The sequence below is a fragment of the Mercurialis annua genome, linkage group LG2, assembly GCF_937616625.2.
Source record: "Mercurialis annua linkage group LG2, ddMerAnnu1.2, whole genome shotgun sequence".
NCBI classification, from domain to species: domain Eukaryota; kingdom Viridiplantae; phylum Streptophyta; class Magnoliopsida; order Malpighiales; family Euphorbiaceae; genus Mercurialis; species Mercurialis annua.
In genome coordinates this window covers 14,769,167-14,784,388 of record NC_065571.1, presented here as the reverse complement: position 1 = coordinate 14,784,388, position 15,222 = coordinate 14,769,167, and the positions used below count along the sequence as shown (strand labels likewise).

General features: G+C 33.4%; 1 protein-coding gene across 2 annotated transcripts; it reads left to right on the top strand.

Annotated features, from left to right (window-relative positions):
- Positions 1-808: 808 nt before the first annotated feature.
- On the top strand, positions 809-12,522 carry LOC126669186 (uncharacterized). 2 transcript variants are annotated; one of them, XM_050362583.2, is made up of 17 exons: positions 809-1,038; positions 1,108-1,171; positions 1,255-1,363; positions 1,780-1,842; positions 2,878-2,981; positions 4,133-4,199; positions 4,312-4,374; positions 4,592-4,753; positions 6,276-6,349; positions 6,464-6,561; positions 6,927-7,031; positions 8,241-8,338; positions 8,910-9,047; positions 9,475-9,522; positions 10,239-10,353; positions 10,959-11,059; positions 12,251-12,522. In XM_050362583.2, the coding sequence occupies exons 1-17, from the start codon at positions 966-968 to the stop codon at positions 12,335-12,337; spliced, it is 1,569 nt and encodes a 522-aa protein (XP_050218540.1). In that variant the 5' UTR covers positions 809-965; the 3' UTR covers positions 12,338-12,522. The 2 variants fall into 2 exon arrangements, with proteins under 2 accessions (XP_050218540.1, XP_050218541.1); XM_050362584.2 differs by lacking the exons at positions 809-1,038; positions 1,108-1,171; positions 1,255-1,363; positions 1,780-1,842; positions 2,878-2,981 and adding an exon at positions 3,000-3,710.
- Positions 12,523-15,222: the final 2,700 nt, after the last annotated feature.

Genomic DNA, 15,222 nt, shown 5'->3' with positions numbered 1-15,222 from the left:
GGGGCAGAGTGAGCTATCTTCGACTTTAGGGTTTTATTAATTCCTTCTCTCTAATCTCAAAGGCTGAAATGAGCCTTTTGCCTTAAAAATATTAAAGATAAGTCTTATTAGTAGAACTTGAAGTGCTCTATGGAGGGCTACAATTGTGATTCTAGAATTACAGTAAACTACTTGTGAAGTTTGTGTATTTATGTGGAATTGATATTTATTTAAATATGAAATTTATTAAAAGTATAAATTTTTCTATACTTTTCATTCGACTCCACGGTGTCTTTGCTAGGGCTGAGCAAAAAACTGAACTGGACTAAAAAATCGAATCGAACCGAATCGAATCAAACTTTGTCGTTTGGTTCGGTTTTCGATGAAAACGGTTTGTATCAGATTGGTGTTCGGTATTCGGTTTGATTTGGATATTTTGAAAACCGAAAAACCAAACAAACCGAATGAACCGAAATTTAATATATATATATATATATATATATATATTGTCTTTATATCTTAATTATTGTTAATATATGAATTAATAATTATTATTTAAATATATATGATTTTTTTTAAATATTTGAATTAATTTTAATATAAAAATAAAAAATAAGCAAATTCGGTTTTAACTGAATCAAATCGTACCAAACTGAACTTTCGATTCGATTTAGTTCGGTTTTATTACCTTCAAATTAAAAATTCAGTTCGATTCGGTTTTATTTGAAAATTTTGCCAAACCAAAAATCAAAATATTAAAAAGTTTCCAATTAAATTAAACCAAACCGAACCGGCTAATGCTCAACCTTGTACTCTTCGCAACACAAACCCAAAACTCAGAAAACGAACAAATTTGGACACGCGCCATTTTCAGCACTGAACCGCTTCACTATTTTGATTCATTCTTCTTCGTTTCAATTCAACTTCCAGAGCAAGTCAAGTAAAACTAAACCCAACCACACTACACTCAAATACCGCTGTTCTCAATGGAGGAAGAATTCGCAATGGACGATACTGCCCCTCTGCTCCAGTCCGCCTCTGATTTCGCCTACTATCCTGGTACTACTCACTCTCGCTTTTCAGTTTCCGTTTTCAATCTCTAATCTCTGATTGTAATTTGATTTTCAGGTAATCAAAACGACGCCGTAGCTAAGGAGTTTCTGGATCGTTTTCCTCTTCCAGTTATTATCAGGTTTAACCTAAAATATGTGCATACAATTGTTAATAGTTGTGTTTTGTATTTGTGAATTTTGTTAAATATTTGTTTGGTTATAGTGCTCTGCAAACAAAATCAGATGTGGCTGGTTTAGAGAAAACACTAGTTGATTGCTTGGAAAAACTTTTTAAGACTAAATATGGTGCCTCTTTGATTCCTCAATACATGGTATGTATAATGTATATGTCATTGTTCTATTTTATTTTGGCTAAACCTGTCCCGAGGCCCTTGGACTTTACCAGTTTTGTTTAGGGAGCCCTTACCCCGAAAATGTTATCTCCCTGTCCCTCTACTTGCCCAATTTTTGATTATTATGCCATTTTCCGTGTTTTTCCGGCTACTATTTTCGTTTCTTCTAGTCACAAAAAGGGCATGAATATCAATAATTCGGCAAGTATAGGGACCGAGAAGATAACATTTTTGGAGTAGGGCTTCCTGAACAAAAATGATAAAGTATAGGGACCTCGGGATGGCTTTGCCTTTATATTTTGTTTCATGCTTTATTGTGTTTTATAGAAGGGTATTTTTGCAATTAGTTCTTTTCAATTTAGTATTTACATGCTATGCTTTCCTACTATTTCCAGGGTTTTGTGCAACTTGGATTAACTGCAGATTCTCAAGCAGTAAGATGTTTGGCTTGCAAAACGGTATTGCCTTGTGCATGTATAGCAATTTGTTGATCTTTTCGTTGTTAGTTGAATGTTTTTTTATCTTCTCGTGATTATGTGGGTATTGTTATGCCATTTTTGGTGTATTTAAGGCTATCTTCTAGTTTACATGTAGGCTTGTTCTGTTTGGTGTTGTAGTTTATGATTTATGTCAGGTAAAAATAGCTGGCATTTGATGGAATTTGTTTTTCAGTTAATGTCTAATTAACAACGGTAGCTTAATGAAAATTATGTTGCTAATCATTTTGTGTCTTCTCTATGTGGGTGGGAGGGAAACGTTATTCACATTAGCAGCAAGGTAGTTCAAAGCGTTGGTTCGAATATTGTTTTTTCTTTATTTGATTTTAGATGCTTGTTGTAATTGTTTGAATGAGTTGACTTAAATAGAAATAAGAAACCCAGAGACTTTTAGGATTCATAAAATTATTTAAATCTTTAATAGAGCATTTTTTATACAACTTAAATTCTTATAATATAAGCTTTTATTTAAGAAAAACATCTACCTAATTTGTTTGAAACTTAAACGTCCTTATATAAAATAGACTATTATTTAGAAAATAAACATACCTAATTTAAAACTTTTGAGCTTTCTGAAATAACTGAATTTACTAAACCATAATCTGAATTAGCTAAATCATATGCTATTTATCTCTTTGCGCCTCGTCTTTCTTAGAAAGTGCTCAACTAGTCCCTTCGAGGTCTAGATGCGCTTTTGTTCAATTATGCATCGCCTTGGCGCCTTCCTCGCCTTTAACTGCATTGATTAGCATATGGCAGTTATTTGGATTTAGAATGTTCAATGGAGACAATATAGTGAAAGTTTATATTTTATAGTTACTGTTACCAGGAGACACACTTGACGTACTTAATTGCTTTAAATATGTATAGTTGAGTACCATTGTGGTTTTTGAAATATTGTATAGTCTCCAAACAAATTTATTATTGAATGCCTGTCTGAACTATAATGAGATGTTTGTACAATTATAAATTTACCTCATTGCCAATTCTTTATAGGTCTCTTGTCTACTGGAGAATGTCGCTGATAAAACCATTTCGCCTGCACAGCTAATCGTCGATCATGGCATATATCCTCTTCTGCTTGATTGTCTCATCAATGGGTAATGAATGGAAGTTTCATTTGGTGTAATCAACAAGGATTTATCCTTGTAATTAAGACTCTGTCCTTTTAATATTTAAAGATGAATACTTCATGAATTGTTACAATTCCTTGATTATGATTCTTGAATGTTGATTCTCTTGTTTTTGAGAGTATTCTTGAATGGCTGATCTTGTCATAATATCCTTCGTTAGTGGATAATGAATAATTAGGATGGAGGCAAATAAGAGTTTCAGTAATAGCTTGAAGCATATGGTACTGCAGACTGCAAAGTGTTCTATAATATTTCTGTAGCTGAATTAACGTTAGATAATATTATCCCACATCGATGGGTAAAGAAGGTTTATGAGTGAACTAATGAAGATGGGTGAGGCTATTTAGTGGAAGGTGATCCGTTTTTACTGTTAAGGTCCACCTCTGGAAGTTAACATGGTCTAAGAGTTGAAGAACGCCCAACAGTCGAATGATCTTCAATTTAGTTTAAGTTTAGAGTTTGGACTAGTAAGAAGATTAAATCTGTGTTAAGACTTTGGACCATAGAGAAATAGGCCATGGTTGACGATGGTTAGAGATGCCGTTCAAATTTTGTAAGTAATAGATGTCCAGTCCAAATGCATTTCAGGGAGAATTTTAGGGATTATAATCCCACATTGATCAGCAGTTTAAAACACAACAAGTATATAAGATTGACGGGTGAACTGACCAAGATGGTTGAGGTTCTTGGTTCAAGGTGAGCTCATCAACTGTTAAGACCCATATTGTTTTTCTTTGCAATAACCTCCATAGACCCATATATATTGTCATTTGTGATTCCTAAGGCCAAATTTCTTTACTAAACAATAAGTGCGTAATTTAGACAAGGAATTGTCAAAGTCCTCCAAAATTATACTTTGATCTCGACAAGTTGATACCAGTTTACTGTGCATTTCATCAGACTGAAATTTGGTTAGATGACCTATTTATTTTTTAAAAATATGGGTTTAAATTGGCGGCGGCAATTGTGTAGTTATATCTTGTTTGGTTTTTCTTTTCATTTTACCTTCCCTTGCATGCATGCTGTTGTTTGAGAGATCTTCAATCATTATGCTATAGTCTACTCTGAAATTGTTTTGAGTTCATCATTTTCTTGTGAATGCATTCCCCTTCCTCTAGTAACGAACAAGTCGCAACTGCTTCACTGGAGTCAATTCAGGAATTTGCTAGCTTTCCAGAAGCTATGGTATGGCAGACTATTTCTGGTCTGCGTTATGGCAGACTGTTTCTTGTTACTGTTTCCGAGCACTGAGTTATTATTGACATTTATATGGTTAAATTTGTCAAAATTTAAAAAGGAGGCCATCTTCCCCGAAAATGATTCAGATCTCAGAAATTTATCAGCTCGATGTTCATCACTGGTATGTTCATCAATTCTTTCAGCAGAAAAAATGGAATTTTTCTTTTTTTCTTTGTTGATATACATGGATATAACATGATGTATTATGTTAATTGAATTTTGTCTCTTCCATTTCATATTTTTACTAGCTATACTGGTCTTAGAATGCATGGTAGAGCATTCTGATGTTTCGATTAACTGTATTTACATGCCTTTCTAATCATCTGAACGTCTTTCAGGCACGTGTTCGAGTGTGTTCTTTGATAGTGAAGTTATTCTCTGCCTCTGCCAGTATGGCAGCAGCAGTCTACAATTCAGAACTTCTTAGTTTATTGGAGGCCGAAGTCAGCAACAAAGATGATACTCTTGTAACTTCGAGCATTTTGGAGCTCTTTTATGAGGTCTGCCTTTACTTGACTGCTTATTGTACATAATCATCCTGCTTTTCTTTTTACTTTTAGGTGTGTTTGGATAGTGGGAATTTGAAATTAAGGGAATTCATTTATGAGTAGATTTGAAATGCATCTATTTTCTTGAGTTGGGTAGATACAGTATTGAAGTTTGCATATCTGTACATGTGTCAAAATATGTTTTAAGAACTTCTCAAACCTATTGATGTCCAATTTGAATTGCATTCTATCCTTTAATGTTACAGTATGTTATGTTTCCTAGCCATTTTTCATTCCAGATCTTTATTTATACAATTTAAGCTAGCAACTCAATTCAAGATTTTAAATTTTACTGCCCCCTCAAGCGCAATCTTAAAGAGTCTATGTTGACAGTTTTTTTAGAAAAACTTGTATCGATAGTATCTGACTTCTCTGTTCTTGCATTTCAGTGTCCAGATCTTTTTATGTTCCAACAAGTGTTTGACTTTAAAAAATGTATATCAGAAGTGTGTTTTGCCATTTTCTTTCATTAGAAGGATAATGGTAGGGCATAATAAAAAGAGAAGAAAACTAAATGTCAAATTTGCTAATTTACAAGATAAGAACATCAGTTCAAAACTAATGAATCTTATAAATCCTTACGTTAATTCACAATTTATAGCTAGACAAAAAAAGGATGAAATACAAATAAAATATTCAAAAGAGTCTAACTTTAAAATGAGACATACATTTGGGACATCCTGAAAAGAAAACTGGGACAAAAAAATGGGACACAGAGTATTATTGTTAAAATGTTTTATGCAACAAACTATTAACAAATTCATAATTAAAGCACTTAATTTATATTTTGAATCAACCATTAATCTTCAATTTAGACAGCCAATTTTCTTGCATACTCTTTAACTTTAATAACTTCAAAATAATTCGATAAACCTGTATCAAAATATGATAAAATAAAATAAAAGTATTTCTAGTGAATGTTCTTGCTCATATCTTTTACTCAATTTTTTGATGTCTTGAAGTATTTAAATATGATTAGTGCTATTGTTATTTTTGTTAGTTATTAAAAAATTCTCTTTGTTCTAACAAGAACGGTGGTTAGTTATTTTAGGTGATGGAGTTGGTGGTAGTGATGGTGAAAAGGAGGGGGGAAGGATGGTAGAGTGACGATTATAGTTCTGGAGGCGGAGAGGAAAATGAATAACATTTACTGTTTTCCAACTACACCAGATATACATTAGTCCTTGGTCATTAGAAACTGAACAACTTCATAATTTTGTTTTCCAATTATATTTATCCAGTTTGCTTTTATTGATTTTAATATTGTATGGCTTTCCAAAAATTCCAGATTTACTGTGTTACTAGATATTGGATTATATGTACATATTACTAATTTTTAAGAAAATTTAAACAATGTCATGATCGTGTTTTCCAATTATTTATCAAGTTGGCTTGCCACTTTGCTTGCATTGCTTTTACCTTGATTCTTTATTCCTTTATTTCACACATTTCCGCATTGTCTGAATGAGCATAGTTAGCAGAAGTCGAGCATGGTACAGTGTTATTAGGAGGGACACCTATCATCCAAGTTCTTTCTTCTATAATCAGGTTCAATTTTGACATTCTCTAGTTATGTAGATTTTAGTTTTAATCTTATTCCAGCCTTTAAAAGTTCTTTTCTGTCCTGAAATTTGCTGTCTTGCTTTCTCTTCTCTTTTGAAGTGACACATCTGTGGATAGAATATTAAGATCAAGAGCAATGATGATTACTGGAAGGGTCCTATCCAAGGAAAATTTTTATGCAGTAACTGATGAATCTAGTAAGAGACACATTTAATCTTTGGCTTTGACACTTTCTATTTTTTAGAAGAAATATCTTTTTCTTTATGTAGATTGATTTGTGTGATTTTTCATCTTGGAGTACAGCTTTGCTGTGAATGTTTAGAAAATGAGAGGCGCATTAGAATTTTTTGTTAGTGTTTCCTATCTAGAAGTATGTCATGTGAAGGTATTTCTTCATGGTGATTGCTCCTGCAAACTGCGGGTGTAAGAGAAAGATCTTAGGCTAATGTCTGGAGCATGTAAAATTGCACAACTGTGAACTTTTGTCAGTGTATATCTGTGTCTCTGAATATTGATAAGAAGCATAGTCATATAGCAGTCCTAACGAGACTTCTCAATACAGGTGTTAAACCTCTTATCTCAGATATTGACAGACTGCTTGAATCCGAGATTCAAGACTCGGACGAATGTGAATGTGCACTGGAAGCATTGGGCAAAATTGGATCATGTAAGTAGACCAGACTGCTGTGGGTTAATTAATGGTTTCTTTGATTTGAAGACACCTTTTTTACCCATTGCCCGGACTCAGATACTGGTGTCCAGCTCGGACACATATCCTCATGTCCGACTCATTGTTTTCCTATTTTAAGACATGGGGATACGGGTCCGAAATAGGACAGCACAGGTGCGGGGATCCGTCAATTTAAAACAAAAAACTAGAAATATTATTACATTTTAATGTTCTTTTTGTTATTCCTTTCTACATCTATTTTTTTTTTTTGCCATCTTGGGTTACATTTAACATTAATAATTATTAAATAAGAAAAGACCATAATAGAACAGAAGTTACAATTACGCCCATTACCCTATTCTAGACATGAATGCCACGTTCTAAATCGCATCTTCATCTTTTTCTTTTATTTCAAATCCCTAGCTACTCAAGTGCAATCTTCTCTTCAATTTTTTTTTTGAAGAGTCCGGTTACACTTTCGCAGTTCCGTCTCAGATCTCATGTTGTCCAGTGTCATGTTGTGTCCAGACGGACCCAAAAAGGCGAGTCCGGGTATCATAGATTTTTACTAATTGGTTTACTTTTTTAATGTCATTCCTCTGTCTTATCTCCCTGAGGTAGATTTTAGAACTTTGGCTAGAGAAATATGAAAGTTATAGGAAACTTCCAGTTCGTTATCTCGTATTTTCATTTGCTTAAAATCAGAACTGCTTCCATTTTCAGAGGTTAATATATCATTGTTAGGCACTGCGATTCTTAACAACTAGTTTTGTTATAGTAAGTAACTAAAAATTTAATGGAGGATCTATTTTATGAAGGAAAGGTTCTGGCTTTCGAGCATGCGGGTATACCACAGAATTTCAATGCCAGCGTGATTTATACATTTTACTTTTTCTGGGAGTATAGAGTCTATAGACCTTTCTGAGAAGGCTGTCCATGCCTAAACATATTTATCTATTGTATGTAACTAGCTTTGTAATTTCAATGATATGTCTACAGTTTTCTGCAAGATCAAATGATAGTTTAATCATCATAAGTGTTGCAATTCTTTGTTTGAACTGTCACATGAATAAGTTGCTAAATCTGTAGGTAAGTTTTCAAAGTTGTCTCAAGACAGAAAAGTGACTCGGCAGAGAATGTCAAGTTACCTCCAATTTGTATAAATTCATTATCTGACGTTTTTTGAATTGTTCTGATACTCTTTAGCTACAACGGGAGCTACACTTCTGCTTTCAATGTTACCTCCTGCTGCAAGGCATGTCATTTATGCTGCATTTGATAGACAAGCACGTGGAAAACAGTTGGTGAGTGCTTTATATTTGTTGGATTATTTTGTTTGTTTCATGTTGCCTGCACATTTTCTTATCTTTCCATTATAGAAGTAATGCATTATTCAAACTGTTTTACAAGAGGTAAGTTAATTTAGATATAATTTGAAATCTAATGAATAGCAGTACATAGATTATAGTATTAGTTGTGTTTTATACTTATGGTCAGCTCTCTTTCCCTCATTATTTTTTCTATTTTTTTTATCATTTGGGGACTCTCGTCACACACACATAAAGGGATACAGACACGCTTACGAAAATAGAGATTTTAACATGCATATTGATCACTACTTGGCCCGTTTACTCGTCTAAGTAGTCTATTAATTACTCAATAAGAAAAAGGAATTCGCATCATTCTTGAAGGAAAGCAGATGTCCAGATACATCCATTCTATTGGTAGATTCTGTTTCTTCGTCCAATATCATAACTCATTGGATTATCTTGAGTGTACAAATTATCACTTATTGGAGGAATATATCAGCAAATATTTGTTCACATTCTGTATTTGTTTTAACGTATCTGAGGTGGTCTAAACTAAAAACCACAGGCTGCATTGGCTGCTCTTGGAGACATCTCAGGACAATCACGGTCTGAAAATGACATAATACTTAATGACGAAGCAGAAGAAAATCTGCGGCGCTTGATCTATGAAACAGCATCCAAAAGTTCTAAGCTAACACCATCAGTGAGCATTTTGTTTTAAATAATTTCTTATTTTGTTTTACTTTTTCTTTATAGGTGGTGTAATTGAACCAAATATTGAATTGAATTAAAAAGTGTATGTACAAAGTATCACGCTCATGTACCAGCCTATAACAATAAAAGACAACGACAAAATCTTAAAAGGACCTATTTGAGCAAATTGTCTATACACTTTTGGCTTCGAGTGCAGAAAATAGACATCTTAACCAATACTAGATCTCTTATTCACTTACTTTTTCATCTTTCGTGTTGGATGCTCTTTTTATTTGATGTATCATACTGCAACAGAATCAAGAGAGGCATTATTAGGTTTTCTTGTGCATTTGACTTGGATAGGACACTATCTGTGTTATCTTTATTTTATTCTTATACATTGTCCACAAGTAAAAGAAAGTTTGATTGATTTGCAGGGTCTTTTCCTATCAATTCTTCAACAGGACTCAGAAGTTCGTCTGGCGGTGAGAATTTGTTCTGTCACTACAAGTGAACAACAGTTTTACTTACCTGAACTTTAGGATCTGTGTAAATTTGTTATTATGCAATCCTCTTTGAAGCCAGCATGCATGTACTTTATTTAAAGCTGTCAGAATCATTGGGTCCTTGACATTTTTGTTCCCTTTTTTAATATTATAAGCATGGTTTATTACTCGACACAAGGACTTACAGGAAAAATATCTGTTCTCTGAATACTTCAATTGATTTCGGCCACAACCTTCATCATTTGTCATTTAGGTTCCCAAGCTGCTGAGTGGAAAAAGTAATTTATTGCACTATCTTTCATTTTATGGATACAAAAGTACCAGCTCTGTGTTATCCTTTCAAGAATCTAAATAAATCCTGTTAATTTTATGTTGCTGATTGTAATACAGTTATCATTAGAATTTTTTGAGAGAACAACTTTTGAGCATTCTTTTTCCATCGATTAGAAAAGCAGCATGAATTATTCCCATTTCATGTCAATGTATGCCACGGCTGCTCTTCCCTTTTTTAATGTTTTATTGATTGATATGTGTGTGTGTGTTTATAAGCAGAGAACAAACACATATATAAAGCAAGAAAATCATGAAAGATGTATTGCTCTTTCGATTTGAAGAAACTGTATCACATTTGAACTGAAGTTTTTACATTTCTTGTTTCACCTTGTCCATGAAATTTATTTTTGTGAATCTTTCAGGCTTACAGAGTAATAACTGGGCTGGTTCGTCGGTCATGGTGCCTAATGGAGATTTGCTCGAAACAAGAAATTGTAAATATAGTGACTGATCCAAATAAGGAAACAGTAAAAAGAGGTCGTTTTCTTTTCTCAAACTGTTTAGTATAACGTGCATAATTGGTCAACATGATTCTTTCTGCATTTTTCTATAAATTCTAGTCTCAATCTCTTTTTGTGTAGACTTCTGTATATGCCGTTATCGTTTGCTTGTAGCTTACCAGGAATAACTCGAACTGAATTTCTTTTTGCAATTTCACATCTGTTAACTCTACTGATAATTAGTAAATCACATTTTGCTTCTATAGCCCAAACATGTCTCGTAAGCTTTTTATTTAAATCACCTAAAAAAATAAGCATGTTTCTCATCTCTGTCAAGATTTGTTAAACTTTTAATTTTGTTAGGTTTCCTAAGGTTGGTCATAGAAGTCGCATCTCGGATTAGGTTGCTATCTTTTTAATCCATTTCTACTTGAGTAAAAAGTAAGATATCTGGGTTTTTAAAGCTATGAAATGGTGAACAAAACACGTGTTTTCTTCAGAATCAGACCAGGGGCAAGAAAAGAACTAGTAGTAAATTTGAGAGTATATCAAATTTCATTTTAATTCAGGTTTAATTTTTCGATTTTGTAATGTCCTCTTTCGCTTTTTTTTTTGTGGCCTCAAACCTTCATTTTCTTTCAGGAATGGATGCTAGATATGATTGTTGCAAGGCAATTCATAAAGCTTTTATGGCGTCGGGTAAACTTAGCAGCAATCCTGCCCTTACTGGAATTGCTTCCATGGTATGATCTACAGTACTGGAAACCTTATTTATGATTTAATAAATGCATAATTTCTTAGCGTGCCTACCCCTTGGAGTGGGTAAGATGTTATTATAGCGTTGGTAGTTACATCCATATCGTCCAATGAATTCTAAGAATGATTTTCTTTTACATCATATTGAGATTTATAATGAGGCCATTTTTTTCCGGCTTTCCTGCATGTTTTGAACATGATACTGAAGTGATTATAGAAGAACTTTATAGCCAAATGCTCTCTATAATTAATTAAGGCTATAATATATCTGTCAAAGGATTCATGGTGCCCTTAACCTCTGTTTGAAGAAACAAAATTGGGAGGGAAGAGAAGTGGGGGGGGGGGGGGGGGGGGGTTAGATTTTCCATAGTTTGGGAAGGAAAATTGTGGGGAAAGAAACATTGGATAAGGTTATAAGTGGTACTCAGAAAAATATTTCATCCCAAAATGAGAGTGAAAATGGGACGAAAGGAATGAAATGACATGATTATCCGTGTCATAAATCATATAAAAAGTGTATTTGCTAATATATAGGAGCAAAATGGGTTTTTGACTTATTATGCTATAGTTTATTGTCTTTACTTTTGTCTAATTAGAATTACATAATATTTGTTCTATTTCTTTCATCTCATTTTCATCTCTATCTGAATAACATGAAGGAATTTTTGAACACTTCTTTTTATTAAATTTTTTACTTTTATTTTCAGTCTCATTTTTTCCCTTATACTTTCTTTTCCAAAAAAGGTAAATCGTCAAAAACAAAAATCAACTGGGACACTTGGTGACAAAGCCAGGATTTTTACTCAGGGTGTGAAATTTTGTTTGGCCTTGTTCGGTTGTTTGGCTCAAAGAACTCAACTGTAGTCAAACAAAAACTTGAAATACAAACAACCATCAAGGCCAAACAAAACTTGATTTGACTAAAAGAAATCGGGAAAAATGAAAAAAAGATTCGGGCCCTAAAAATGAAATAAGGCAGGGGCGGCTGCCTCCCTAGGGGACGACCCATGCAATTGGACTATTTCTAGCAAGCCTCTGACTGGCAGAGGGGAGTGGCTTCCCGCCTCTGCACCCCCTCCCTCCGCCCCTGGTAGCTAGCGGTGTCTGACATGAAGTTCATAGTGATTTTTTTTTTCAGTTATTGGTTGACTGATGATACTTTAATTTTCTGGTCACAGCTGCAGGAAGCTGTTAGTAGAGGGGCATATTTCACCGGCCAGCATCGGGTGGCGCAGCCCACAGTAAAAACAGCTGAGAGATTCTAATTTCCATTAGAAGACGTTGAGCGGAAAAGATTGTAAATTCTCATACAAACATAAGTCATAGTTTCTCGTGTTATATACTTCTTCCATGTCTTGTGTCTTGTTCGGTTTGCCTAATCGGCTAGTGCACACACTTTGTGAATCATTCCTGCTTAGGCAGATGGAAAAAGTTTCTATCTAAGTTTCAAGTGACCTGTCCTTGGAATAAATGTTCGTTAGCAATTGATTGTTTTTGTAATACTAAGGAGCTGAAGAGCCCAGAACACCAGGCACTTGCACTATGGTGAGAAAATGCTGTACAGGCTAAATCATGGAAAACAAAATTTAGGAGGTTCAACTAACATAACATGGCAATCTAAATTCTCAGAGAAACCAAAGGCTACCATTCTATCTGCAGCTCTGTCCGCTTTACGGTACACCTGGCCGAATTGGGTCAAGCATTTCCATTTAAGCATTGTCAAAATTAGCATCTGTAACCAAATTAATAACTGTTTGATTGTTATAATCAGTCTCCATCTTGTGTCCTGCATTCTAAGCAGTATGAAAACCATGAATGAGACTCCAACCTTCTGCTTCAAAAATGCTGCAAATAGCCTAGATCTGTCGTATAGTCCGTAAGTTGCCATCCCGTGTGAGATCTGATAAGACGACCCGCACTAACAAGACCAGTAGTGGTGCTTCTTTCACCGTAAGAAAAAGCTTTATCCAATCAACCTCAGGCGCTTTCCGACTCGTCCATCTTTCAACACGAACAGATCTTGGCCATATGCTTCTAGCTGAAAGTGATAAAGCAACTTCAAAACTCGGCCTTCTCTATAACTAGCGATTAAATGATGAAAAGCTTGGTATTGTGGACGTTCTTGTCACACGTGAAATTATTTCTTAATTACTTTTGGAAAAAAAATTATATGATTTCTTTAAATTTGATTACATTGTGTTTTAATGAAGATTAGACTAATAATACGATTCAGACTTTCACTTCGTAAGTGCCATGAGCAACAATTTATTAAGTTTCTTTGAAACATCCATATAGAATTTAAACACCAAGTGCAAAGCAACAAATTAATAAATTTACTACAACTTAGCATAAATTTCATATCCATAATATATGAAAGTAATTTTCTAAAATATTTGTATGATATACTTTTGACTATTTATTTTTTCATTTTCTACTATGTCATGACTTTTATATTTATTTTGTACTCTACTGATTTTCTTCAACCTCGGGTCCTTAGACGCGCGTATTCCCTGACCTCCAAACTCCGAAGCCATTTCTTCCTTAACGGCGTGGTCATAGCGCGATTCCTATTATGTTTGTGTACATCTGAACGGAAAGGGAAGTGAAAAATTTCGGAGAAAGCTGAAAAAAGACAGCAGAGAGAGGAAAATATTGTGACTAGAGAGGCATTGATAGCATACAACTCGTTGCTATGAGCAACTTGTAACATACGTGAAAACAGGATTTAACTCCAGCGATTCGAGGTACAAAGAAATTAATCCATTTAACATTTAATGAAAATTAATAAACTTTTAATTTAAATTATAATAGGATCAAATGAAAATAAAAAAACTTTATTTATTAATTCTCAATTGATGATTCACACGGCTCCGAATCTAATTGAGAATCATAAATAAATAAAAGATCATATTTCTCTAAATTTCTTTTAAAAGACATAATTGTTGAAGTATTTGGGAGAATGATAGTTTTATTGTCATTGGCCAATTAGAAAGATATAATCGAATTTGAATTAATACTCCTAATACTACAAATAGATTATTATTCACTATATATAGCCTACCTTGTTCACCTTTTAGAACACATCAGAACCGAACACACAGTGTAGACATTGATGTGAAGAAGGGGAAAAGGGAGGGTATAAGTTAATTCTTACTTTTTTTGGTTATTTCTTGTAGAGAGTTAAACACTTTGTGAGTTTTTCTTTAGAGGGCATATTTACTAGAAATGTTCTCTATTTGGTGATTCTCCACCATTTTTTACTCATTTTGATGATTAGTGGATGGCTCGATTCTTTCGCTCATGGATGTACGCTTTAATGCAGAACCACGTAAATCTCTTGTACTATTTATTATTTTTCTATATTATTGTTTGTTTATCAAATTCATAATTAAATACCTACCGAATGGTTTCGATTCCGCTGCGCATACCAATCCGGTTATGAACCGGTCACGACAATTGGTACCAAAGATTCAACAATACGTATCAATGTTACAACACTACCACTATAAAGTTTTCAATTAATACTATAAGTTGTCAATACATCCATAAAATAATTGTTCTAATTAGATTGGAACATAATGAGTATTTTACTAGAACAAAGTAGTAAAACATAAACTAATAATAATATACATTTTCAGTTAGTTTTTAAGTTAAATTCTTTTTCAATTTTTTCTATAATCTGTATCTATACTGTTTTTCTATATATAACTATCTGACCCATGGGAAGAAAAGGACAATTAAAATTACCATAATAGACTTCATTAAAGATGGGAGGAAGGGGAGGGGACATCTAAAATTACGATAATAAATTTTATTAAAAATATAATTCATATTAGAAAATATAAAATTAATAAGAGTTGAATTTAAATAAAATAATATGAATTAACTGTTTTTCCCGTACAATTTTAATAGAATGCAAATTAATTAATTAAATAAGAATTTGATGCATATGGAAATACTATGTTATGAATAAACTGTTTTTCACGTACAGCAGTACAAAATGTAGATTTTAAAAGAATGAAATAGTTTAAGTAGAAATGTAAGATGTGATTCCCTAATAGAATTAGGTGGTGTTTGATAAAACTGAAAATTAAGTGCTGAAAATTAAGTGCTGAATTTTAAGTGCTGAAAATAATAATTGCTGAATTTT

Excerpts from the sequence above, each read along its gene's own strand:
- LOC126669186 (XM_050362583.2), top strand. The coding sequence starts at position 966 with ATGGAGGAAGAATTCGCAATGGACGATACTGCCCCTCTGCTCCAGTCC. Across the intron at positions 2,982-4,132 it reads CTTGATTGTCTCATCAATGG|TAACGAACAAGTCGCAACTG; the intron begins GTAATGAATGGA and ends CCCTTCCTCTAG. Across the intron at positions 6,350-6,463 it reads GTTCTTTCTTCTATAATCAG|TGACACATCTGTGGATAGAA; the intron begins GTTCAATTTTGA and ends TCTCTTTTGAAG.